General features: G+C 39.3%; 2 protein-coding genes across 3 annotated transcripts in view; one reads left to right on the top strand and one right to left on the bottom strand.

Moving 5' to 3' along the window:
• The first annotated feature begins 452 nt into the window (after window positions 1-452).
• On the top strand, window positions 453-6,859 carry LOC130710732 (uncharacterized). Its single transcript, XM_057560083.1, has 2 exons — window positions 453-664; window positions 6,227-6,859. The coding sequence occupies exons 1-2, from the start codon at window positions 453-455 to the stop codon at window positions 6,639-6,641; spliced, it is 627 nt and encodes a 208-aa protein (XP_057416066.1). The 3' UTR covers window positions 6,642-6,859.
• A 1,594-nt stretch (window positions 6,860-8,453) lies between these two features.
• LOC130710731 (alpha-glucan water dikinase, chloroplastic) overlaps window positions 8,454-25,076 on the bottom strand; it is a 30,003-nt gene continuing 13,380 nt past the window's right edge. The window contains exons 29-34 of one of the 2 annotated variants that reach the window (XM_057560081.1): window positions 24,315-24,425; window positions 23,332-23,430; window positions 22,241-22,414; window positions 22,032-22,124; window positions 21,725-21,840; window positions 8,454-8,900 (exon numbers count right to left, since the gene is read on the bottom strand). In XM_057560081.1, the coding sequence (XP_057416064.1) occupies window positions 8,696-8,900; window positions 21,725-21,840; window positions 22,032-22,124; window positions 22,241-22,414; window positions 23,332-23,430; window positions 24,315-24,425 (798 nt within the window). In that variant the 3' untranslated portion in view covers window positions 8,454-8,695. Of the gene's footprint in view, window positions 8,901-15,238; window positions 15,800-21,724; window positions 21,841-22,031; window positions 22,125-22,240; window positions 22,415-23,331; window positions 23,431-24,314; window positions 24,426-25,076 lie in introns of those variants that run through there. The other variant, XM_057560082.1, reaches the window with a different exon arrangement.

Here is a 25,076-nt window from a genome sequence, read left to right as displayed (position 1 = left end):
TAGATCTAGCACGAGACTCATTTAGTGACGGTTTTGAACGCCACAAAATTACAATTGCCAAAAAAAAGAACAGGTACAGTTTCTGGCAGTTTTAAAACGCCAAAAAATGTTTCGTGTGTGGTGCACGAGATCCCATGTCGTGCCACACAACATTTTCCTTTTTTTTATCCGCACATAAGATTCAAATTTTCGTGATTAAATTTGTTTCAATTGTTCAAATTATTTTATTGTGTCCCCATAGGATAGCTCAAGTGGTAGGAGCGGGAGTGACATATGAGTTAGGTAGGGGGAGGTCTAGGGATCGATTCTTGACGGACACTATTTATCTTTTTCGCGGTACAAAAAAAACTTTATTGTAGTGACGAAAACCGCACTGATTAATTATTGTGTATCTGTTGTTGGCTCTGTGTATTTAAAGGGGGGTATTCAGATCCTATCTCAGCAAGCTGAAGATGGAAACGAAACTCTTGTGTTTTCTTTATTATTTGTACATGACCATATGTTGCTGCTGTGGCAAAATAGTGCACGCTATTGAATCCCCAAAATATACAGTGATATTTTCAGAATCAAATTTTCAGATCAGACTCTACGATGAATCTTTATGGATGTCTGCTCCTGTTTCAGGAACTTCCTTCGAACAATCCACCAAAACCGGATTTCACAGGTTTTTTTATATTTCTTGTATGATGTATGAGAACAGTACCTCTTCCTCAACTATAATGCTGAAAATCAAAATCTATCTACTTTTCCCCTCAACCATGCCATGACTTGTCACTACTAATGCATTATTCCAAAATGGTATTGATTAAAGTATGAAGTTCAGAACTCAAATTAACTACTCCCTTTATTCCAAAATTGTTGTTATTTAAAATAATACACATAATTTAAGAGCTCATTTATTAAAACACTCATTTAAATTTGAAGTATATTGATTAAGTGATTGATGAAAATTATGATAAAATAAGAAGTGGTATGTGCTATGAATCACAGACACCTATAAGGCTATAACATACGGAGTGTCCCGGTGTCGGACACCGACACGACACCGGCACTCGTACGACACCTGTCCGACATGTGTCAGACACTTCTTTGCGGTGTCCGATTAAAAAAATATTTTTTTGCGGTTAGGACATTTGAGCCGACACCTCTTCTTGGCTGGACACCTCTAGGAAACTTGTATTTTTAAAAAATCATATAATTTTTAAGAGGGAAGCATGAAAGAAAGTGTTAACTTATCACTTGAAGAATCAAAGTCAAAGACATTTTCAATGATGATAATCAATAAGGGAGTGAAAACCAGATAGATTAGCTCTTTTTATAAACAAGTTACTCCTTTTACAAAGAAAACATCAAAACAATTTCCTAAGCTTTATGACAAGAGCTTCATAAAAATATATGAGGTGTGTCTATATATATGTGTGTGTGTGTGTGTGTCCCCGTGTCTTATTTTTTAGATTTTAGCCGTGTCCCGGTACTGGTGTCATGTCGTGTCGTGTCCGAGTCCGTGCTTTATAGGGTATGAGATATATTATTAAATGAGAGTATATGTGTAAAAAGATATTACAAATAGTCTTGAACTTCTAACACAACATTCATTTTAGAAAATATGTGAAAAAGTTAAAACAACACCCACTTTTATAATGAAAGAAGTAATGTAATGTCACAAAATGTGTGAGGTTCTATCAATTGATGCATTTCATTACATTTTAGGCTTAATTGCACTTTTGGTCCCCCAATTATGGCCTTCTTGCGAAAATCGTCCTCAAACTTAAAAATTAGCAAAAAACGTCCCTGAAGTTTACACCCGGTTGCAAAATTGGTTTTCCGTCTAATTCCATCCAAAAACTAACGGAATATTCCTCAAAAAATTCATTAAAAAATTGAGTCTCTGAAACATTCATCATCTTCAGATTAAAAACCCAAAAATTCATCATCGTCATCCCATTTTTCCTTCATCTTCATCATCTTAATTAACACCCTTTTCCTTTTCACCTTTCCACCATAACCTCTGCACTTCAACTGCAAGCCACCACCACCATACCATGGATCACTCATCTCACTTCCCCAAATCACATCATCACCACCACTCGTTCGCGCTCTCCGATCTGAACCTCTACACACCGCCACGTTTTCCTGCAGTCGCTTCTCCTCAGATCTGCCCTTTCCCGATCTGAACCTCTCCTTGCTGGTTTTAGCTCCACCGTCGCTCACCCTTTCTCGATCTTCCCATCACCACCACTCGTTCATCACCTATCTCAGATCTAAACCTCTGCACACCACCACGTTTTCGCGTAGCCGCTCTGTTCACCGCCATCACCATCATCCTCTAGTTTTATATCGTCTCTGACTCTGCTGGCGGAGGAGGAGGCAGTGGTTTTTAGGTAGTGGCTGTGGTGTTGGTGGTTGGGAGATAGGGAAATGTGTTAGTTACATTGTCTGAATGTTTTATCTCAAACCATGAAATGGGTCGTTGAGAGATTTGGATTTTGTACCTTCCATTTGATCACATTGTTCATCCACTGTAAATAATTAATTTTTTTTTCCTTCTGTTTGCTGGGTTTGTCACTGTGGGATGTGTATACTTTAGGAATTTCTTTTCAGGTTTGGACATATTGAGTGGAAGAAATTGTTATTGGTGAGATGGATCAGGCAAGAAGTGTAGGTAGTGGTGAGATGTTGGATCGTGTTGATGAAGGGGTGGGTGGGAAATTGATGTAGTAACTGGTCCTAGCTTGGGTGACAGAGTTGCAATTGTTATTGGTGTGATCTGGGTTCTTTTTCTTCAACCTCTCTCTCCAACAATGAACCCAGAAAAAAAAAAAGATTTCCAGTAAAAGGATAGAAAAATGATGAATTTTAAGTTTTTGATTTATTTTCTTATTTTTTATTAATTCTTATCCCATAATTCGTTAAATAGTGGATGAAATTGGACGGAAAACCAATTTTGCAACCGGGTGTAAACGTTAGGGATGATTTTTGCTAATTTTAAAGTTTGGGGACGATTTTCGCAGGAAGGTCAAAGTTGGGGGACCAAAAGTGCAATTAAGCCTACATTTTAAATTCGTTGGGTTTTAGTAAAATGTGTAAAGTCGCTGTCATAGCTTTGAAATCCACTATTTTCCCTTTTTTTATTGAAAATTGTAAACTCCAAATGTAAGTCAGGGATCGGGGATGGTTGCTCATTTGGTGAGCTAAGATAAATGAAAGGTATTGAAGGGTTGGGTTAGGGTTAAAAATGTACTCATCAAAAATCTATTTTTGAAACCAAACCTGTAGATAAAGTGTCCTGAGATTATTTTAGCTTATTAGAGGTTTTGGGTTGCCCACACCTCATAACTTTTGACTTTTTGACCTCAAAATGTGTGTGAAGGGACTTTGAGGGGAAAGATTACATAAAAACATAGGCTTTCTTTTACGATTGGAACATGGAATTCCTCATCCCACTTTCTAATTAATTAAGGAGCGGAGCCTAAGCATGGATTGAGTGTTAAACCCAAACGCACACACTATTTTGATTCAGTGCATGTTTGGCACTGAGTTTCACACACACTTCAATACAAGTTTCAGTCAACATACTCAGTGTGTGTTTGGATCAGCATTAGCAAAATTGGATCTGACTAAAATTAAATTTGGCTAGAATTGGATCCGATAAACGTGAGTTTGAGTGACGTGATTTATGTTTGGATACATTATCAGAAATGTGATTCTTCTAAGAGAATTCCGTTTGGATAACTTTGATTAGAATTGACTTTGATTGTATAATGACCAAAATGGGTATGAATATTATAATGAATATATGAATTAATTTATTAATTTACTTTCATTAAATTAACAATAATAATATATAATATAATATTAGGATAATTGTTAATTTCATTTCACTAAATTAATGAATATTTAGTGTTAAAATTTCATTTCATTTAAACACCGTAGTGTTTAAAATTTTGTATTAATAAATTAATTTGAATCATATTTAATGAGAATATGAGAAAAAAAAATTCCTTGTACGGTTGGGCACTTGGGCCACTCAGCCCAATACCATTATCTAATTTAACACTAACCCGAAGTTTGTCCCAAGAAAAAAAACAATAACCCTAGTTAGTGAAGCACGCACAAGTCAAGAAGAAGAGATATGCAGCCGCGAGAGAAAAAAGACATAGGATAGAAAGGAAAAGAAACAGAAGTGAGATGAGAAATAGGCTATGTTTGGCATGTCATTTCAGCTAGCTTATAACTTATTTGACTAACTTAAAAGCTCTATAAAAGTGTTTGGTGAAGGAGCTTATTTCAGTAGCTTAAAGTTTTGTTATAAGCTATCTCAGGTAGCTTAAAGCTTAAAGCTTATAGCTTATTAAATATATTCTCATTTTTATCCATATTATTTTATTAAAATTCCAGATTTTTGGCCTATAGGTTTTTTTTTTTTTTTTTGATAAGCAAATGTTAGTGGTTAGTAAGTTAGAAATTCCCTTCAAAGTTCCCTTCCAGGATTCAAACCCTGGACCTTCCCCTCCCCACCCTTATGTCCCCTAGCTCTTACCACTTGGCCTATAGGTTTTTTACTAAACCTATTTACTTATCAGTTATCACACTTGTCTCATATGTAAATTGTTTCTACACACAAATAATTACTACTTTGGAATAAAATAAATAATTTTATATTACAATTTTTTTTTTCGTCATCGGAAAACTTATATTAAAAATTATTATTTTTATTCTATTTAATTTAATAAAAATATAGAAAATTAAATAAGTAAAAATTAATATTATATTTTTAAGATGATAAATAACTTGAGTAAAATTAAAATATTTAAAATAATTTTAATATTGATATCATATAGGTATTAATGTGAAAATAAAGTAATGTTAAATATAAAAAAGAATTATACAAGTATGCATTTTTATGTCATTTTACAATTTCAGCTTGTTCAATAGCTAGTTTTACCAAACACTTTTGTTCAATTACGTAGCTTTTCAGCTTTCAGCTAGCTTATCAGCTTTAAGCTAGCTTTTCAGCTATCAGCTAGCTTTTCAGCTAGGCATGTCAAACATAGTCATAGTGAAGAACGAAGTCATGTAGCTTTTCTTTTCTCCAAGTCCCTTCTCTTCTAAAATCATCCCCACATGCCTGGATGAGAAGCAGAGTCCAAGGTGCAAGAAGAAAGGGGTATAAACAAAATAAAAAATCAGATGGAACCCAGATCTGGAGAGAATCGCGTCTCTGTGACGGAGAAGCAACCCAGAGCAACATTAATGAGATCCGCGTCTGATTGCTGAAATCGATTCCAAAATAGAGCACCCAAACATTAATTTTTGCTGAAGATCCACGTTTGCTCATCCATACGTGATTTTAAAGGTGTGTGACACGCAACCAAACACAAACTCATGTGCTTTTTCTGCCATACGTTTGTGTGAGACCATTAGAACGTGATTTCAAACACACGCTTAATCTCTAAAACACAAAAATAGAAATAGCTAATGTTAAATATCTTAATATTTCAACCCCTAAAATGGTTGTTCATTTGTGGACAACTAATTTTCTTTATTTAATTGCATTCTTTTATCCTTTTTATTTTAATTATTAGTGATTGTGGTCCTTCTAGTTTTTTCGAACTAATCAACTCTATATTTTAAATTAAGCAAGTTCGTCCTGTCTCTCAATTTTCATTTGCATATAAATCATTAATTGTCATTTTTTTTTCAAATAATTTAAGGTTTATGTTAAAATTTGATATATGATACAATTTTAAAAATATATTTTTGAAAATTTGTTAAATTTTGACGGATGTAATTTTTTTTTCGGCCAACAAATATTTAAGTAAAAAATCTTGTGAACAATTCTCTCAAGTGAGTCTTTAAAAAGTCCAAACCAAGTCAATAAAAGATCAACTAACAAAAGTAGCCTACTGCAACACCAAAAAAACTCTAATGCCACCTTACAGAAAGAAAAAGATCACCTTGAGGGATATGAGATTAGGGTTTAAAGAGGTACAAATTTGGGATTTTTTTTATGAATTGATTGAAATTTAATATTTTGATAAGTGAATATTGGTGGGAATAACGTCTGCAATGATTAAATTGATTCAATTTATGAAAGTATGCAAAGTAGAATAATAATGACTAAAGTGCAATTAAGCATTTGTTGGCTTCCAAAGATCATCATTAGCATATAATTCAATTTTCTATTTAACATGTTCCTTTCGTATAATCTTTGACCATGCGCCAGGTTGTACCAATATATCCATGGTGCCAATTTGAATTCTTCCAAACTTGCATTCACTAGTCCAGTCTTAACGAGGATTCCCTCACCATCCTCTCAGGATGGCTATACAGTGAGAATCTATGTATCGCCTCACTTTCAGGGGAAACCTCCACTGCCTAATCCTGAACTGAAGTTGCAGGTAGAGAAATGGAAAACTCAATGCTTAGCAGTGTTGAAGTTCAGTGGGTATGCGAAGGACAGTGACATTAGCAGAGAATTTGAAGCTCTTGCTAGCAGCCTAAACAAGCATTTCAATAGAAGTTCAGGGACAATACAAGATGCAAGCTCCTATACTATTGCTCAGTACAATGCTCCAATTCGTAATAGCGGGCGCTTAAATGAAGTGTGGCTAAAAGTGTCGGGACTCGAAAACTGTTGAGGGTTGTGTGCTTCCTCAGCAGTTTCTTATTTGTGTTGAAGTGTCTTGATTTAGTGTTTCATTAATCCGTGTGTTCTATGCATGCTGGGTGTAATCGTTGGTTTGAAGAAGTTCCTAATGTTGGAAGCAAAATGCTCTCTAATAAAGAACTTTCTGTACAAGTTGCATGGATGAATAAAATAAGTGGAGGCTATGGACATTGATTTTGCTTGATAAAATTGATTCGGCTTAATTGCAACTTTTGTCCCTGACATTTACCAATTCCACGATTTTAGTCCCCCACTTAATTTAATTACACGGATGGTCCCTGACTTTGCTGGTCGTCTGCAACGTTGATCCTGCCGTTTATTTGTTAACGGATGAGGCTTACGTGGATGTCCAATTGGAGAGAGAAAGAAGAACTGGAGAGAGAGGGAAGCATGTGAGTTGCATGTGAGTTGCACGTGAGACCTGCAACAGTCATCTTCTACCCTATTCCTCCTTAAAAAACATAGCATCGTGAGGAAGATGTTTCGAAGCTTGAGATTGAGCGAAAAGGGAAGAGATAAAGAACGAACGAGTCCCTGGAGGCGAGGAAGAAGGTTGAATCAGTTGCTGGTCTCTTTCTCTCTCCAATTCGACTTCCATATCAGTCAAGTGACCATCCACGTAAACCTCCTCCATTAACAAATAAACGGTAGGACCAATGTTGCATACGACCAGCAAAGTCAGGGACCATCCGTGTAATTAAATTAGGTGGGGGACTAAAATCGTGGAATTGGTAAACGTCAGAGATCAAAGTTGTAATTAAGCCAATTGATTCTAATAAAAGTGAGTTAAAAGAAAGTAATTTATGTTTATCACACGATACAGAAGATTAGTATGGTAGAGCTAGTTTCAATTGGTTAATCAGGTTAGTTGCTTGTAACTTCCTTGCTCTTTCATTCTGTTATTTTGTTATTCTTATTTTGGTTAGATAGCAGTTTATGCTAGTTAGGATCCAGTACATATAAATAAGTTTTACTCTGAGTAAACTCAATTCATTTCAATTCAATAGATTTACATTCTTCTCATTCTTGTAAGATGGTATCACAGTTCTCATAGATCTCTGGTCCACCCACACTTCGGCATCCTTCTTCTTCATCATCATCTTTTCTTTTCTAAATGCCAACTTATCACATGGATCAGCTCCCTCTGCTGACAATTCAGTTTTTCCTCTTCCTGCCTATTTCCTCAGTATTTGTGATCATAATTCTCCATCCAATTCTGTTCGCATTATACCAACTCATTTTGGCTCACTTAATTCAGTATCTCCATCCAATTCTGAAATATTTCTTTACCAGCCATGCGTGTTTCTGCTCCTATTTCTGATGTTTCAACTCACAGGCTGCAAATAACAAGGGCTCATGTCCATCTACAAGATTTTCACACTGGCTTACATGTTTCTTCTGCTACTAATCCTCTTTCAGGAACTACTCCAAATCCTGTCTCTAATTACTGTGACTTTCTTCGTGACCTATTATTGTTTCTTTCTTCATTCCCAATAATATCCGAGATGAAAACACCGAACATTGAATAACAATGCAGTAAACAAACTTAAGTCTAATAGTAAGCTAGTAGATTAAATACGTAAAATACTTTCTTACTCTTTTCCAAGTTGTTGTCTTAGAACACTATTATACAATCAGACATTAGAGGAGACCAAACTTAGATTACAGCGTTGATCCAAAGTTACTCTAAAGTCTAAATAAACAAAAATATTGAAATAATGAATTCAATCACATATTACGCAACCTAAACATTGTCCATAGACCTCAAATAAAAAATATAAACTTGATCAGGAAGAGGAAATTTCAGATAAATTTAATCACATTTGAATCTTTCTTTATTTACATTATTCTGTGGTTGCTAACATAAATTATTCCTTATTTTTATATATCACTCTCATTAAACCTAGAAGCCAAATTTTGCAATCAGCAGGTATACTCTCAAATTCAAAAGCTACCTCACGTTCAAAGTGGCATGTGGATGAACATACTTGAGTTATGCAGCTCCAGAGAGATGGATCCAGAGGCCTACATTTGTGGTCTGGTCTGCACAACATAGACTTTTCCATCCCTGATGACACCTTCAATGTCCTGAGGAGAGCCATACAACTCTTCAATTGCATTTCCTGCTCGGGCAATGCTTGACAAGATTGACTTGCGAAAACTACCATCAACAATCAGCGGATCTGATGAGTAATCAAGTACAACTTTCTCCTCTTCATCCATAGGCACACTGTCCAGAAAACCAAAATCAGTTAACCAATGTCAGAAAGCGTGAAATAGAATTGCAAATTAACTGATTCAAAGTGCTCACAGAACAACTTAATATCTGAATGCACCCATTACAAACACACTAAGAAACTTTATACAGCAACTGACAACTGCTAGGATAAAAAAGATGACTTTGAGTTTTATCCCTCCCAAGACAAATTCACTGATATGATAAATGAAAAATTAGTTGTCAACTTTCATACTATTGATATCATATATCTTTACATAGATTTTGTTATATTATCATCTAAATATATTAATTTATTCATCTATTAAATTGAAATCAATGACGCCTATGTATAAAATATATTTTTATTAATAATTTTAAATAAATATTATTAGACATGTCACTATTTTACCAAAAGAATGAGACATGTCACTATTTTTCATTTGCAGAATACTAATATATATTTTCATTTAATGTAGAATTATATTAAAATTCAAATATGTTTCCTCACAAAAGAAAATTGAAAATATTTATCATGATATCCACAAATCACACGAGTTTATATCTAGTTTTGTCACTAAAAAGGAAAAGACTAGAAATGTCATTTTTCAATTAGCCATGCCAGCAAACATATTTGAGCTCTTCACTCAAGCACAATAGAAAATAACAACATGGATTTGCAAATTTTACTACGAAAAAACATCTCTCTTAAACTCATGTAGCACTTCACTGAAGCTAGGCGTACAAATAAGTTCAGAACCAGGAATAGAAAAAGAAAGAAAATCAGATATTTATCAAACATACCATGCCTTCCTCTGTTCGTCCATGATCCATCACTATTTCACTCTTTATCATCTCCCACTTTTGCTCTCGTTGAGATATCTTTTAGAATTTAGTTTGGTGAGATGATTTAGTTATGAATAATTTTGTTGTGATTAGATTTTATTCTATATTTTTTCCTAGTTACCTTTTCATCATAGTTTGTTAGTATTTAGTTTGACTAGAACTAGGAAAATTTGTGTATCGATATCGTACTTTTGATCATGTTAATATAAATTCATTATCCAGACTACTTCTAGTTTTAGGATGGTATCAGATAGGTATCATCCTCCGTAATTGAGTCCCCAAAAGTTTGAAATTAAGTTATAATAATGTCATTCTTTCCCCCGAAAAGCAACTCGATCAACCTTTGTTAAGTTGTTTTTGTTTGTCTTTTGGGTTTCAGCCGCTATTAGTTAGCACTGACCCCACTATACATCATCACCGGGGCTATCTAATTTTAGGGCTTCAGCTGCTGTCAACGTTGGCCCACTCTTTATAGTTGCCAGGAATACTGTTAGGACCCAGATCAATGGACAATGGAAATAACAGTAATGAATTGAGAGAAATATAACTGAGAGCTTTATTGAACTTGTAAACTGGACTACAGAAGGAATGGAGAAATCTCCTTTAATTCCCTTACTCAGAGCAGAGCTCCGTTTAGGAAGTTAGCACTTCCTAATCATTCTCAATATCTGAAATATCTAAAGGTATCCTCAACATTCCCTCTCCTATTCCTTATATTCTGATACTGACTTGCCAGCTCTCATTCCCCACCTGTCACCTCTCCTAACTAACTTAGCCACTATTTCCCTTCTTACCCCTTCTAGAATACACCTGAAAGATTCTAGGCCTATTTGTCCTATTATGGATCAGCTCCTCATGTGGCAATGATGTAGAAATAGGAATCCTATCAACACCCCCTCCTTCAGCAGCAACCTTGTCCTTAAGGTTGAATGTTGGAAATTGACTTTGTATCATAATGGTCTCCTCCCATGTAGCCTCCTCAGCAGGCTTCCCCTTCCACTGAATCAGAACTTGTTTGGTGTCTTCATTTTGCTGTTTGACTGTTCGAGTTGCGAGCACAGCCACAGGTTCATATTCCCCCATTTGATCATCCCCTATAAGTTCAGGAAGAACCTCATCCTCTTGATAGTTTCCTACTGCCTTCTTAAGTAAAGAAGCATGGAATACTGGGTGTACTCTGGACCCTGGGGGAAGTTTTAGTTTGTAAGCAACAGCTCCAATGCGTTCCAAGATAGGATAAGGGCCATAATACCTAGCTGCTAACTTAGCATTGATTCGTGTTACCACTGATTGTTGCCTATGAGCTCTTAATTTGACAAAAACCCACTCTCCTACATTAAAGCACTGATCCCTCCTTTTCTTGTTAGCATGTGTCTTCATTTTCTCCTGCGCCCGAAGCAATTGACTCCGCAATTGTCGCAAAGCCTCATCTCTGTCAATCAAATCCCTCTGAACTGCTTCTACCCTTGTCTCCCCCTGTAGCCAACGCGTGAGTGTGGGTGGGGATCTGCCATAGACCACTTCAAAAGGAGTTGTTCCTGTAGACACATGGTAATTGGTGTTGAACCAATATTCAGCCCAATGCACCCAGAGCACCCAAGTCTTGGGCTGGTCAGAAATAAAACACCTTAAATAGGTTTCAAGACACCTATTTACTACTTCTGTCTGTCCATCCGACTCCGGATGATATGCTGAGCTCATCCTAAGTTGTGTGCCCTGTATCCTGAATATTTCTTTCCAAAAGCTGCTCATGAAAATAGGATCGCGGTCACTGACTATGGATGTTGGAATCCCATGAAGCCTGACTATCTCCTTGCAAAATACCTTTGCGATACTTCTTGCTGTATAAGGGTGTTTGAGAGGAACGAAGTGAGAATATTTGGACAATCGATCAACTACGACCAATATGGCCTCAAACCCCCTGGACTTAGGTAGTCCTGTGATGAAATCCATAGAAATTTCATCCCATACCTGTTCTGGAATCGGTAAAGGCTGAAGTAATCCTCCGGGAGAAGTTGCTAAGTACTTTTGACGCTGACAAATATCACAGTTCCTCACATAGTCTTGTATGGTACCCTTCATGCCAACCCAGTAGACATTAGCAGCGATCCTACGGTATGTTTTGTTGAAACCGGAATGACCTCCTAAGGGAGAAGCATGGAACTCATTCAAGAGTGTGGGAATGAGTTGAGAAGTAGAAGGAATTACCAACCTGCCCGCATACAATAGGACCCCTTGTTTGTATTCATACCCTGGTTTTGCATTAGGATCATGGAGCAACTGTCTGATGATGTCTTGAAGCTTTTCATCTTTACTAACCTCAGACTGTACTTGTTGACCCTGTTCCCACCAAGGGAAAGATGTGATTTTGCTCAACTCTGCTCCTTCATGTATCCTGGAAAGGGCATCAGCTCCTTTATTCATTTTCCCTTGATTATAGACTATTTCAAAATCATATCCCAGCAGCTTTGCAGCCCAGTTTTGTTGCTCCGCTGTAGCTATTCTCTGCTGCATCAGTTGTTTCAAGCTTTTTTGGTCAGTGGACACAGTAAACCTTCTACCTAACAGGTAAGGTCTCCAATGTTGTATGGAAAGGACCACAGCCATTAACTCTTTTTCATACGCAGACTTGGACAAGTTTCTTACTCCCAAGGCCTTGCTATAGTAAGCAATGGGACGCTTCTCCTGCATTAGAATAGCTCCTATGCCAACACCCGACGCATCACACTCAATTACAAAGTCTTTTGAGAAGTCTGGAAGAGACAATACAGGAGCAGTAGTTAGTTTCTCTTTTAATTCTTCAAAAGCTTGTTGTGCACTAGAACTCCAGTTAAAGTTGTCTTTCTTGGTCAACTCTGTCAAGGGTTTGGCTATCTTCCCATAATCCCTTATGAACTTCCTATAGTACCCGGTAAGGCCCAGGAACCCTCTCACTCCCTTCACATTTCTTGGAGTAGGCCACATCAAAACACTCTGGACCTTGCTTGGATCCACCGCCACTCCTTTTTCATTGATCAAGTGACCCAAATACTCCATGGTGCTCTGGCCAAAGGCGCATTTCTTTTTATTAGCCACCAGTTGATGCTGGGCCAGCAACTTTAATACCTTCTCCAAATGTTCCATGTGAGTCTTCCAGCCTTTACTATATATCAAGATATCGTCAAAGAACACTAGCACACATTTCCTCAATAAATGGCGAAAGACATCATTCATGAGACTTTGGAACATTGAGGGGCATTCATGAGCCCAAAGGGCATTACCAAGTACTCATAGTGACCCTCATGCGTTCGGAAGGCTGTTTTCTCAATATCTGAGTCCCTCACACGTACTTGGTGATACCCGGACTTCAAGTCAAGCTTGCTGTAAAAATCTGCTCCGTGCAATTCATCTAGTAACTCCTCAATCACCGGAATAGGAAACTTGTCTGGAATGGTGGCCTTATTAAGCGCTCTGTAGTCCACACACATCCTCCAAGTGTTGTCCTTCTTTTTAACCAAGATCACAGGGCTGGAGAAAGAACTAGTACTGTGTCTGATTACTCCTGTAGCTAACAGGTCTTGGACTTGCTTCTCAATTTCGTTTTTGTGATGGTGAGAATACCTATAAGGTCGTACATTCACTGCTCCCTGATTCTCCTTTAGGTTGATGGTATGCTCCTTATTCCGCCTTGGAGGTAGCCCTGCAGGTTCCTTAAACACATTTTCATAATTCCGTAAAAGTTCTACCAATTCTTGTTGTTGTTGCTGTGATAGACCAGGTTCTCCTTCTACCTTTCCCTTTTCCATTCCCCATAACTCGTGGGGAATTCGATGGCGTATTTTTGACAACACACACTGCAACGCTACTAACTCTTTTTCTCCTCCATCGATTCCTTGTAGCGTGACCCATTTCTTGTTGTACCAGAAGCTCGGAATCTGTCGCTGCCAGTTCACAATCATGTCTCCCAGGGTTTTCAGCCACTCCATTCCTAGAACAACATCAATTCCCCCAAGCTCAAATAGGTGCCACGCCGGAGATACTTTGACTTCTCCAATCACGAGCTCCAGCTCCTTGACTACCCCTATGGACTGCTCACGTGTTCCATTCCCTAGCTTGATGCTCATGGGGGAAGTCTCCTCTACTGGTCGCGCCACTGTCAACCAGGATTAGTACTGGAATCCCCTTGATTTGCCCTTGCAAGCGTACTGTCTTGTGGTTCTCTTTGGAAATGTGATCCAAACTCAGAACGCACATCTCTGCGTTGTCTTCTTCCCCGGAGTCTTCTACTTCTACCGCTAGCTCCTTTGCCTCTGCGTCTTCACTATCTTCGTCCTCCATGACCAAGATCTTCAGATGCTTGTCTGGGCACTGATGCATGGGATGAAAAGGTCCACCACACTTGAAACAGAGTCGTTTTTGCCTTCTTTCCATCATCTCTTTGTAAGAAAGGTGGGTGAAGCCTCTGTCTCTATATCCAGATCTTTTCTTCTCCACCGGATTTATTTTCTCATTCTTTGACCCGATTCCTCCTGGGTTAGGTAACCCTAACGTTTCTTTCTCTCGTCCTTTTACCATTACCCATTCGGATCCGGTTTTACCCGGTCCATGGGAACTGGGCCTGTTTGACCCTGAGGACCCAGTTCCTGCTCTTGGCCCATGAGCCCAACCCGTTCCTCTGGTTTCCTTCTCCACCGCTCTGGTTACTTGGAGGAGTTTTGTTCGACTCATTTCCCCCATTGTTGCCAAACTTCTAACCTTCCCTCGGATCTCCGATCGTAACCCATGGAGAAAATAACCCAAGAACTGTTTATCGGGCAACCTGGGAATCTGAGCTATGAGATACTCAAATTCGGTGATGTACTCATCCACCGTTCCCCCTTGCTTTAGTTCCGTCAGCTGCTCGTAGATATCTCCATCTCCGTGACCTCCATATCTTCCGAGCAAGGCCTCGTTCAGACTCTCCCATGTCAATCCTTCATCTTCTCCGATGAGCGAGTTGAAAAAAATGGATCGTAGGACCCTCCATGCTCAGCTGAGCTAGCCTCACCTTGATTTCAGGTGCAGACTCATGTACCTGGAAATAGATCTCAGCCCGCGAGATCCATCCCGCTGGGTCTTCGCCGGAGAACGATGGCAGTTCCACCTTCTTCACCGCATGGCGATACTCAGAGAGCATCACTTCGCTGAGCGATTCGGGTCTCGGGTTCACAGAACCCGTTTTCCCGATTGATGGTTCTCTCGCCGGCGTTTCCTTCGGCGCTCCTCCTGAGCTGACTTCATCGGCCAAAGTTTTCGCTAAGACTCGTTCAAGCATCGCCAACAAACTCGCATGATTCTCCTTCACAGTAGCTTGCACATCAGCGAGGGTGGTGCGAACCTCAGAAATGTCATTTTCCAGAGCGTCAACCTTAGCATCCATTTGTTTCTTCTTCCTCGGTGGCATTCACTGGCTCTTTCTCGACGATCCGGTAGGTCGGACCAATTTGTTAGGACCCAGATCAATGGACAATGGAAATAACAGTAATGAATTGAGAGAAATATAACTGAGAGCTTTATTGAACTTGTAAACTGGACTACAGAAGGAATGGAGAAATCTCCTTTAATTCCCTTACTCAGAGCAGAGCTCCGTTTAGGAAGTTAGCACTTCCTAATCATTCTCAATATCTGAAATATCTAAAGGTATCCTCAACATTCTCTCTCCTATTCCTTATATTCTGATACTGACTTGCCAGCTCTCATTCCCCACCTGTCAGCTCTCCTAACTAACTTAGCCACTATTTCCCTTCTTACCCCTTCTAGAATACACCTGAAAGATTCTAGGCCTATTTGTCCTATTATGGATCAGCTCCTCATGTGGCAATGATGTAGAAATAGGAATCCTATCAAATACAATGTGACATACTCGCTGTCGCCTGACTGAAAAGGAACTAATCTGGCAATCCTTGATGCGTAGTTGCTTCCGTTATTTCTTTTGAGCTTCAATTGTTGCAATTGTTGGTCCACTTTTTGCAGGTGAATGTGACACCCTTGTCTATCCTGGTGCTTGTTGCTTCCATCCTCTTTTTTGGAATTTCAGGCTGTCCTAGTTTCTGCAGTACCAGGTGTTCAAGTTAAACCATTGTCCATTTCAGAAGTCATCGATCGATTGATCCCAAGCCATTGTATGTTATAAGACAGACACTGTCACTTTCGACTCATTCACATTGGCACCTTGTTCAGTTTTAAGTGTTCTGACTGCACTAACTTGTTTAACCCCAATTAGAATACTAGAGTGTTTGGGTGCTGTCTTCTATGTGTAATGGTTTTGTTTTGCACCAACTACTTTATCTCTGTTTCAATTTTTCTGTTTGGTTGCTACGGACTTGTTGTATTTTCAACTTTGCTTTGTTTATAAGCTTATTGTTATTTACTTTTCATCCTAGTTCATTGACCACTTTTGTTCATTGCATCAGCTAACCCCACGACAAACGGGGGGAAACATAACTGACTTGCAACAATCTCAATTTGATCAAGTATGGAAGTTGTGTACCAGGAAAGGAATCACACAACTAGCAAGCTCCTATGGTTGACACATTTAATTTAGAAGATGCAGTTATGTGATGTTGGTCATACGGAGATAATGTGTGATGAGCCTAGAGAGAACCAAGCATATAAAAGTTGATTATTTTATCAAAGAGAATTTTGTCTAGCAGTCTAGCACTATCAAAACTTCTTTTGCTTGTTCCAAGTATTACAAATATATATGTTCCAAGCGGGATGCATCTAATCTAGACCCTCCAGCTAGAGGGGAACTGTTGAATGTTGATATATCTGTGATGATAGTTTTTATTGAGATTAGGTTTGTTAGATATCTTGTAAATAAGTAGGATATCTTCTATTAACTGTAAATAGGTAGCATAATCATGTAACTATGATTGGGAGCGGGATCCAATGTTTTCCAAAGATGGAATAATGGGCCCAATTAAAATTTTAAGTCGAAATGGGAAACATGAGAGCTTGGTGTTTGGGGAAAGCTCAGCGGCAGTACCCATGCAGGAAACTTCAGAGCTGAGAATACAGAAGGAGGAACTAATCAAACAGCTAGACTCAGGAGACTCACGCATGCAGGGGGAGGCTATTGGGACATCTGGAGAGGTTCCTTCCCTGTTATAGCCTCCTTTCTTCTTGCTTCTTCCCCAATTTGTTGTTAATGATTGGTTTTGAAGATGTAAAAATAATATCCTGGAATGTGCAAGGTGCCATGAATGAAAATGGAAAACTTTTCATTAAGGACCTTGTGAGAAACAAAAGACCAGATGTGGTGATTTTGATGGAACCTAAATGTCAATCTCTGCGAGTCCGACGCTTCTGGACCTCTCTTGGCTTCTCTTTTGCCTTTGTTATGGAAGCAGTAGGATTCAGTGGTGGGATTTGGGTGCTTACTAACAATAGCTCTAATCTGTCCTTTCGCTTGGTGGACCTTCATGCTCAGGTGGTTACTTTTGAGATGTGGAGGGACAGTCTCTCTTGGGTTTGCAGTGCAGTCTACACCTCTCCAATCCCAGCGCAGAGGGAATCTATGTGGAGGTATCTGATCCGTGTCCGGGAGGATGTTAGTGCTCTTGGCTCTTGCTGGGGGACTTTAACGAAATCTTACAACCTTATGAGGTCCGAGGAGGAGCTTTCTTACCAAGCAGAGCAGCAAAATTTGCAAAGGTTCTTGATGCTTGTCGCTTGATGGATCTTGGAGTGGTGGATAGCCGGTTTACTTGGCAAAGGAAAGTGAACAATAGGATCATTATGTCAAAGCGGCTAGACAGAGCACTAGGGGACATTGATTGGAGAGTGGAATTCCCGAAGGCTTTTGTAGAAGTACTCAATAGAGTACACTCCGATCACAATCCTATTATGATCCAGTGTGGGGACAGGCACCCGTTCAGGTTTGTGCCGGCCTGGACAGAGCACCCTCAGTTTGAAACCCTTGTGAAGAATGCTTGGAGGGGAGATGATGCCGATATACTTCCCAAACTTGGCAGGGTGAGAGTTGATGCTTGTGCTTTCAATCAACAAGTCTTTGGCAATATTTTCCGGCGGAAAAGGCATGTGGAAGCAAGGCTGAGGGGGGTTCAACGTGAGCTTGATCACAGACTCACGTCTGACATTGTGATGTTTGAGGCTGATTTACAACTGGAGTACAAGGAAATTCTGAAACAGGAGGAATAGTTATGGTACCAGAAAGCTAGAGAGAACAGGGTCCGACTGGGGGACATTAACAAATACACAAGCAGTCATTATACGGAAAAGGAATTCAGTTCACCGTCTTAAGCTTAGTGACGGATCTTGGTGCTCGGATACGTCCAAGCTGCAGGAAGAGGCCCTAGGCTACTTTCAGGCTTTATTCGCAGGAAATCAGGAGGCTTCCCAAACACCCTTTCCTGGTGATAATGTTCCAAAACTAAAGGAGGTGGTTCGTTTCTTATTGGTCCAACCGGTTTCAAAGGAGGAGGTGAGGCAAGCTCTCATGTCTATGAAGTCATTCACAGCTCCAGGTCCAGATGGCTTCCAACCCTTCTTCTTCAAACAGTATTGGGAGCAGGTAGGGGACACGGTGTGGAAGGTGGTCTCTGAAGCTTTTGAATCAGGGAAAGTGGATGAGAGGCTCCTTGAGATCCTGGTGGTGCTTATCCCCAAAGTTAATCATCCAACCTCCATCAAGGAATTTCGCCCTATTAGCTTGTGTAACGTGACCTACAAGCTCATTACGAAGTTGTTGGTCAATAGAATTAGGCCTTTTCTTAATGACATAGTCGGGCCTATGCAAAACAGTTTTCTCCCAGGGCGGGGAACCATGGACAATGCTTTTCTGGCATAGGAGATCATCCACCAAATGCATCGTTCCATGGCAAGAAAAGGAAATCTAGCATTTAAAATAGACTTGGAGAAAGCTTATGACAGCATCTCTTGGTCCTTCCTCCGGGAGACTTTGGAACTTTATGAGTTTCCCCTTGTCATCATTGATCTGATTATGTGCTATGTGTCCTCATCCCAAATCTCCTTATTATGGAATGGAGCGCCACTGCCTTCGTTCAAGCCGGGAAGAGGTCTCCGGCAGGGAGACCCTAAGTCTCCATATTTTTTTGTGCTTTGTATGGAAAGACTATCCATTCACATTCAAAATCTGGTTGAGCCAGGTAGGTGGAAGCCTCTCCATCGCACAGCAGGAGGCACAGGTATTTCTCATCTTTTCTTTGCAGGTGATGTTCTATTATTCTGCAAAGCTTCAGTGGCTCAAGTGACGGTCTTGGTGGATGCATTACAATTTTTGTGTGAAGGGTCAGTCCTTCGTATCAATGTCCAAAAATCAAAAGCAATCACCTCTATAGGAGTGGCGCCGGAGGTTAGAACAGAAATTGGGTTGAGAGCTCTGATTCCTTTTGTGAATGATCTGGGAAAGTATCTTGGATTCCCGTTACAAGGTAGAAGATTGAACAGTGAAAGATGCGAATACAACTTTACTGGGTAAAGCAATCTGGAGTATTTTGCATAGCCCCCAAAAATTATGGGTGCAGGTCATGAGACAAAAGTACTTGTCCATGAATTCTCTGATGGGGGTGGTGCCTAGAAGGCAGGATTCTCAGGTCTGGCGGGGATTGCTAAAGGCTAGAGACAGGCTGCGTGAAGGTTTTGAATTCCGTTTGGGACAAGGAAGATCTTCGCTGTGGTTTGACGACTGGAGTGGAGTGACATTCTTCAGCATGGTGCGTGGTCCTTGAATGGTCTCTACACGGTCTGCGATTTTGACATAGCGTCAAGATTGAACCGGGTGACACCAACTCTGAGCACGGCGCAAGAGGATCAATGGATTTGGGGACCTGGTAGTCGAGGTACATACTTGGTGAAAGAGGCTTATTCATGGCTTCATGAGAGAAACAGAGTAAGTGCGGGTGCGGGAAACTGGAGGTGGCTCTGGAGAGGGAGCGATTGCAGAGAAAATCCCGTTTGTCCACATAACTGACAAAGAGTTGCGTCTCTGTGACATTCTTCAGCATGGTGCGTGGTCCTTGAATGGTCTCTACACGGTCTGCGATTTTGACATAGCGTCTAGATTGAACCGGGTGACACCAACTTTGAGCACGGCGCAAGAGGATCAATGGATTTGGGGACCTGGTAGTCGAGGTACATACTTGGTGAAAGAGGCTTATTCATGGCTTCATGAGAGAAACAGAGTAAGTGTGGGTGCGGGAAATTGGAGGTGGCTCTGGAAGTGTCGTATTCCGGAGAAGATTCACTTGTTATTGTGGGTAGCGAGGCACCGTTCGCTGCAGGTTAATGATTATCGGTTTCGCTGCAATTTGACAGGGTCGCCGGCGTGCGCTCGGTGTTCGGCGCCGGTAGAGGACTCGATGCATTGTTTACGCGACTGCCCTCATTCAATGGAGGTGTGGATGCGGATTGGGGCTCTCTCATGGAGGAATTTCAGGCATCAAAACTTTGAGGCATGGTTGGAGATGCAAGCCAAGAGCAGCAATGGACCGCTATTTATTGCAGGCCTGTGGGTGTTGTGGAAATGGCGCAACAATATGATTTTTGAGAGCACTCGCTGGTCCGTTGAGGAGGTTTGTAAGCGGATCAATCATGAGTATGATGATTTCGTGCGCACACTGCAACCAGAGGTGTGGGAAGGTGGTGCAGGGCGCCGCAGTGAGCACTGGTCTCCCCCGTCACCAGGGACTCTCAAGTTGAATACGGACGGAAGCTTTCGCCATGAGTTGAAGGAGATGGGGGGTGGAGGTGTGGTGCGTGATGCGTCTGGTCAGTGGCAGCAAGGTTTCTATCTCAAGGCAGCAGGTGGTAACCCTTTCATTGCAGAAGCGAGGGCTTTAGGCGCAGGCCTCGAAATGGCTTGGAGTAAAGGATTTATGAAGTGGACAGTTTGGACCTGGTCAGCGCTTTAACCGAGAACCACAGCCTCAGATTTTGCCCAGAAATTCAGTAGATTGCTCAGTGGTGCAGCAAAGATTGACGGTGCAGGTTGAATGGATTCCTAGAGCCTGTCATGCGGTGGCTGATTACCTTGCCAGCATGGGAGTGAACCAGAACTCGCCAGGGATCATGCTTCTTGAGAGACCTCAACCAGAGCTTGAATTGCTTCTTATGAGGGACTCGTTTATTTTATAGCTTAGAGTGTGTTGTTTTCTGTAGTTTTCCGATGGAGAAAAAAAAAAAAAGAGAAATAAGATATTTTATATTTATTGTACCTTTATGGTACCTATTATATATAATGAACTCCGCTTTGTAGTTCAAACACACAGATTCACCAAATTCCTCATGTCTTTCTTGTCATTCAACAAGGTTTTATTCTATTATTACTTCTTGTTAACTCTCAGTTTCAAGAGCTCTCATCAAATATTCAAGTCAAAACCGTGCTTCAGAAATGTGGACTTAATTAAAAAGAAAAGAAAAGAAATTCAAAACCAGACACTCCAATGAAGAAACCCTTTAGTTTGCACCAAGGGTTGATTACAATTTACAAAGTTACGAAAAAAGAAAGTCCAAAAAGTAAGATAGCCTTTTCTCATGTAACATGCGCATAGATACAATAATAAACCCAGTCATATCCGTAGTTCCTTACAGATACGATTGTTAAGTTATACTAGACAGATTCCGTTTTCAATTTGTTTGGAATATGACTTCTGCGTTTTTTTATATGATTTTTGCCTCAATTTCATTTTGATTTGAATGGGAAAACAGTAATAGCCACTACAAGAAGATAAAATAAAACATGATGACAAAATTGGCTCCCCAAATTCTTTTAGTTCTTGAAAGATGCTCATTCAAAATTGAGGAGTGCTACGGACACTCTTTTCAACACTCTTTAAATGGTTAAAATTCATACCAGTCCTACTAAATTGGAAGTGGGGCTCATATAATTTAGTGGACCCTACATGAAATTTGACCAATAAGAGAATGTTGAAAGAGAGTATCAAAGTGAGTGTTGGTAACATTTCTCTTGCAAATTTGATATCAAAGCTTACCTGTCATAGAGGCCAGCACCAGCATAACCTTCTAGATCTTCACCGTTGGAATCCGACCGAAAAATAATTGACCTTCTAATATACAGACCGATAGGTTTGCTAGGATAACCCAAGACCTAAAGTAGCCCAAAACCATTAGCAAAATAATAAAAAAATTCAAAGAACAGATGCAACACTGCTGTAAGGTATTTACACATCCCCACTATTATGTTCTTATATTTAACATTAACATAAAATAAAATAAAAAGATATCTCTAAGCATACATACTAATATGAAAATAATAAAAAATTGATATAACAAATTTACCTGAGGGGAGTCCAAATCATGTTTTTTGCAGATAAAACTCAAAGCACGACCAGGATAAGCTCCAACTAGTGTTTCTCCAAGTCCCTTTACCACCTATATTAAAAGAGTATCACATATGTCTTTGCTTCTTTCCACTGTCTCTTCAAATGGTGAATATGTTCCCAAATAGCGGTATCATAGGCAAAAGAACATAACGTCATTAATTATACCTCCGTATATATTTCTGAGGAGTCTCCGGAAGATGGATTAGTTGTGTGGATTACAAAAGCATAGTCAGCATTTACCACTTCTTGCACAAGGACAGCCATGGAAAGATAATCATGATCAAGCTTAACTTTTCTCGTGCTGAAGTATGCTCTTTCATTCCACTTTGAGCCCCATACCTTTTTGTGAATCAAGAAAATCAATGACATTGATTCATGAGCACTAAAATAAGATTACACAAAACTACAATGTAGTACAAAGATTTTCTTTAACTGAAATATGAAATAAGAAAAATATAAACAACATTAAAATGGGGGCAGCCAGCCGCGGCAATGCGTACAATGGTCAGAAAATGCATTTGTAGCTGCTGGAAAGGTGTACATAGTAATGAGGCTGAATTACGGAATGAAACATAGTTTTCAACTGTGTATCAATGGATAGTGGATCTATTGGTATTCATGGATTGTGGCCGTCTCTTTAAATTCTAGATAATATCATAAAATTTAGACTCGGCCTAATTTAACCCCAAAAGTTAGGTCATGAGGTGAGGGTTTATCCATCCTTTATAAGCTCTATTTTGGTCATATATCTATTTGATACGGGATCTCAACAATCAATATCCATTCACCAGCTTGAGGGGAAGTAATTCTTCTCTTGTTCGCCAGGATATTATGTACTCAATAGGACAGATTTTATTTCCTTTTTCCATTATCATTTTCTAGGACTAAAGCTTGTGATTTGTAGTTCATAGTTTAATTAAATTAAAATCGCAAGTCATTCAAGTACGTATTTGTTTTGATCGTACATTGTTCGCATGTCCTAGTGCGACACCTGAGGAATGTTTAAGAAAATTAACTAGAAACAAGGAATCAATGGCAAGAGAATCATTGCTACGAACTTATATTATTTTTCAAGTTGCTACATTGATAAACGGGCCAGCATATTCATAATTGAATAAAAACACCTCATGAAATTTTTACAAAGCCATGTTGAAAATGTAAGGACAGTCTTTCTTTTGGGAGCAAAATATAAAATTTAATGAAACAAGCATAAAACCTACTTCATGCAATAAATTTTAAATAGAGAGAAGTCTTACCTTTTTTATAGCTTTCCATGCTTGTTCCCAGCGTTGTTCGCCTTCATCACCCGGCCAAGGCATTCCAGAACTCTTCATCTTAGTTTTCAACTCCTCTACCTGAAAACAATTAATCCATTAGTTTCATCTCTATGACTCAAAATCATATATATTATGTTGAGTTCTACTTTTTATACTCAAGCAAACATTAAATAGGGCGGGGTTATATATGTAATTAAACTTATGGTCATATTCTAATGAACTTGTTTTGTTCTGGAGTTGCCCAACATAGTACACAGAACATTATTGTTTATTTGTTTTATTCCATTCTCTTAGAATTTGGGTTAGACCTAACTCTACCCAAAAAACTAGCTTAAAGGTGAGTGTTGTTCTACCCTTTATGAACACTTATTTGACTCTATCTCTAGTCAATGTGAGACTTCTCAACAAACACCTTCACACTAAGGGCTGGGCATCTAGAGCTTTCAATTTGCAGGAATGATCGTCTGAGGGTGGCCATATAAGGAAGCCCTCAAATAAATGGATTTAGCATAAACTTTGATATCATCTGAGAATTTGGGTAAGGCGTCTACCCCAAAAGCTAGCTTAGAGGTGAGGGTTGTCCTAACTTTTATAAACACTTGTTTGGCCATATCTCTAGTCAATGTGGACTTCTCAACACATTTGTTATGTTCAGTTACCAAACTCTTCCAAATACTTGGAACAGAAGAATCTTCTGATTCTGTTCTCAAGGTACTGCAAGGAGTATGTATTAGTTGCTATTTTTGGGAAATTCCTGTAATTTTTCGGACTCCATTTAAGAGGAGATTGTCTGCAGAGTATTGTACAGCTTCTACCCTGTTTCCCTATACATACTACCATCTTGTAACAAAGCAAATAAAGGACAATACAATATTTTCTGCAATTCCAGAGCTGTAATAATCAAAGGAAAGAATATGCTTTCCTATCAAGTCAATGATCAGCCTAAAACTAAGACAACATACCAGCTGGGGTGGCGCATTCAACTGTAAAACTGTTTCACGAATATCCTTGAGGGCACTGAAGTCTCCCTCAGTTAACTTCCGTTTCAAAACATTAACCTTCTCAGCCACTACCTGTTTGTTAATATGTAGTCCAAGATTTTATTAATCAACAGGAAAGATGAACATAAAGTAAATGAAAAATAGATAAAGTAAAAGATGTCACAATTTTTTTTGACAGCAAAATGAGATCTTATAATAAAAACTGGGCTTGAGAACACAACCTCTCAAAGTGGTTTTGGAAAAGAACATCCCAACAGAATAGACACCCCAAAACACTTGGAACCAAAAACACCCACCACAAAGCAAGGCTACAGAAACTAGTAGCCAACCTAGTAAAAACAACAACTCAAGACAAATTCCAGGCACCACATACCCCAAGGATGATAACAACCCTACCAAAAAACCACCTACATCATACACTCCCACCAAAAAAGATCAACGCAATCCCCCCCATGGCTACATTCCTAGCAGACAAAACAGCACCACAGCACACTGAGATAAACCCACCATAGATGAAAAATCATACCAGCCAGAAATTTTTGCCATGCTATCAAGTATATTCACACCAACACGATACATCCAATGAAAAGAAAACATGAGCTGAAAGCCATCACACACTATCTGAGATTGAATCCTATGGGCTAAAAGCAACTTACAGAACAATAGGGGGGCCCATTTTACAGTAGGTTATTATTAAAAGAGGGTCACTACACTTATCCCGAA

This window comes from Lotus japonicus, chromosome 4, assembly GCF_012489685.1.
Source record: "Lotus japonicus ecotype B-129 chromosome 4, LjGifu_v1.2".
NCBI classification, from domain to species: domain Eukaryota; kingdom Viridiplantae; phylum Streptophyta; class Magnoliopsida; order Fabales; family Fabaceae; genus Lotus; species Lotus japonicus.
The sequence above is the reverse complement of the archived record's forward strand: the minus strand, read 5'-3'. Positions and strand labels throughout refer to the sequence as shown.

Bases quoted from the DNA above. Each gene is read 5' to 3' on its own strand.
- LOC130710732 (XM_057560083.1), top strand. From the start codon at position 453: ATGGAAACGAAACTCTTGTGTTTTCTTTATTATTTGTACATGACCATA. The intron at 665-6,226 runs GTTTTTTTATAT...ACCATGCGCCAG, and splicing joins ACCAAAACCGGATTTCACAG to GTTGTACCAATATATCCATG.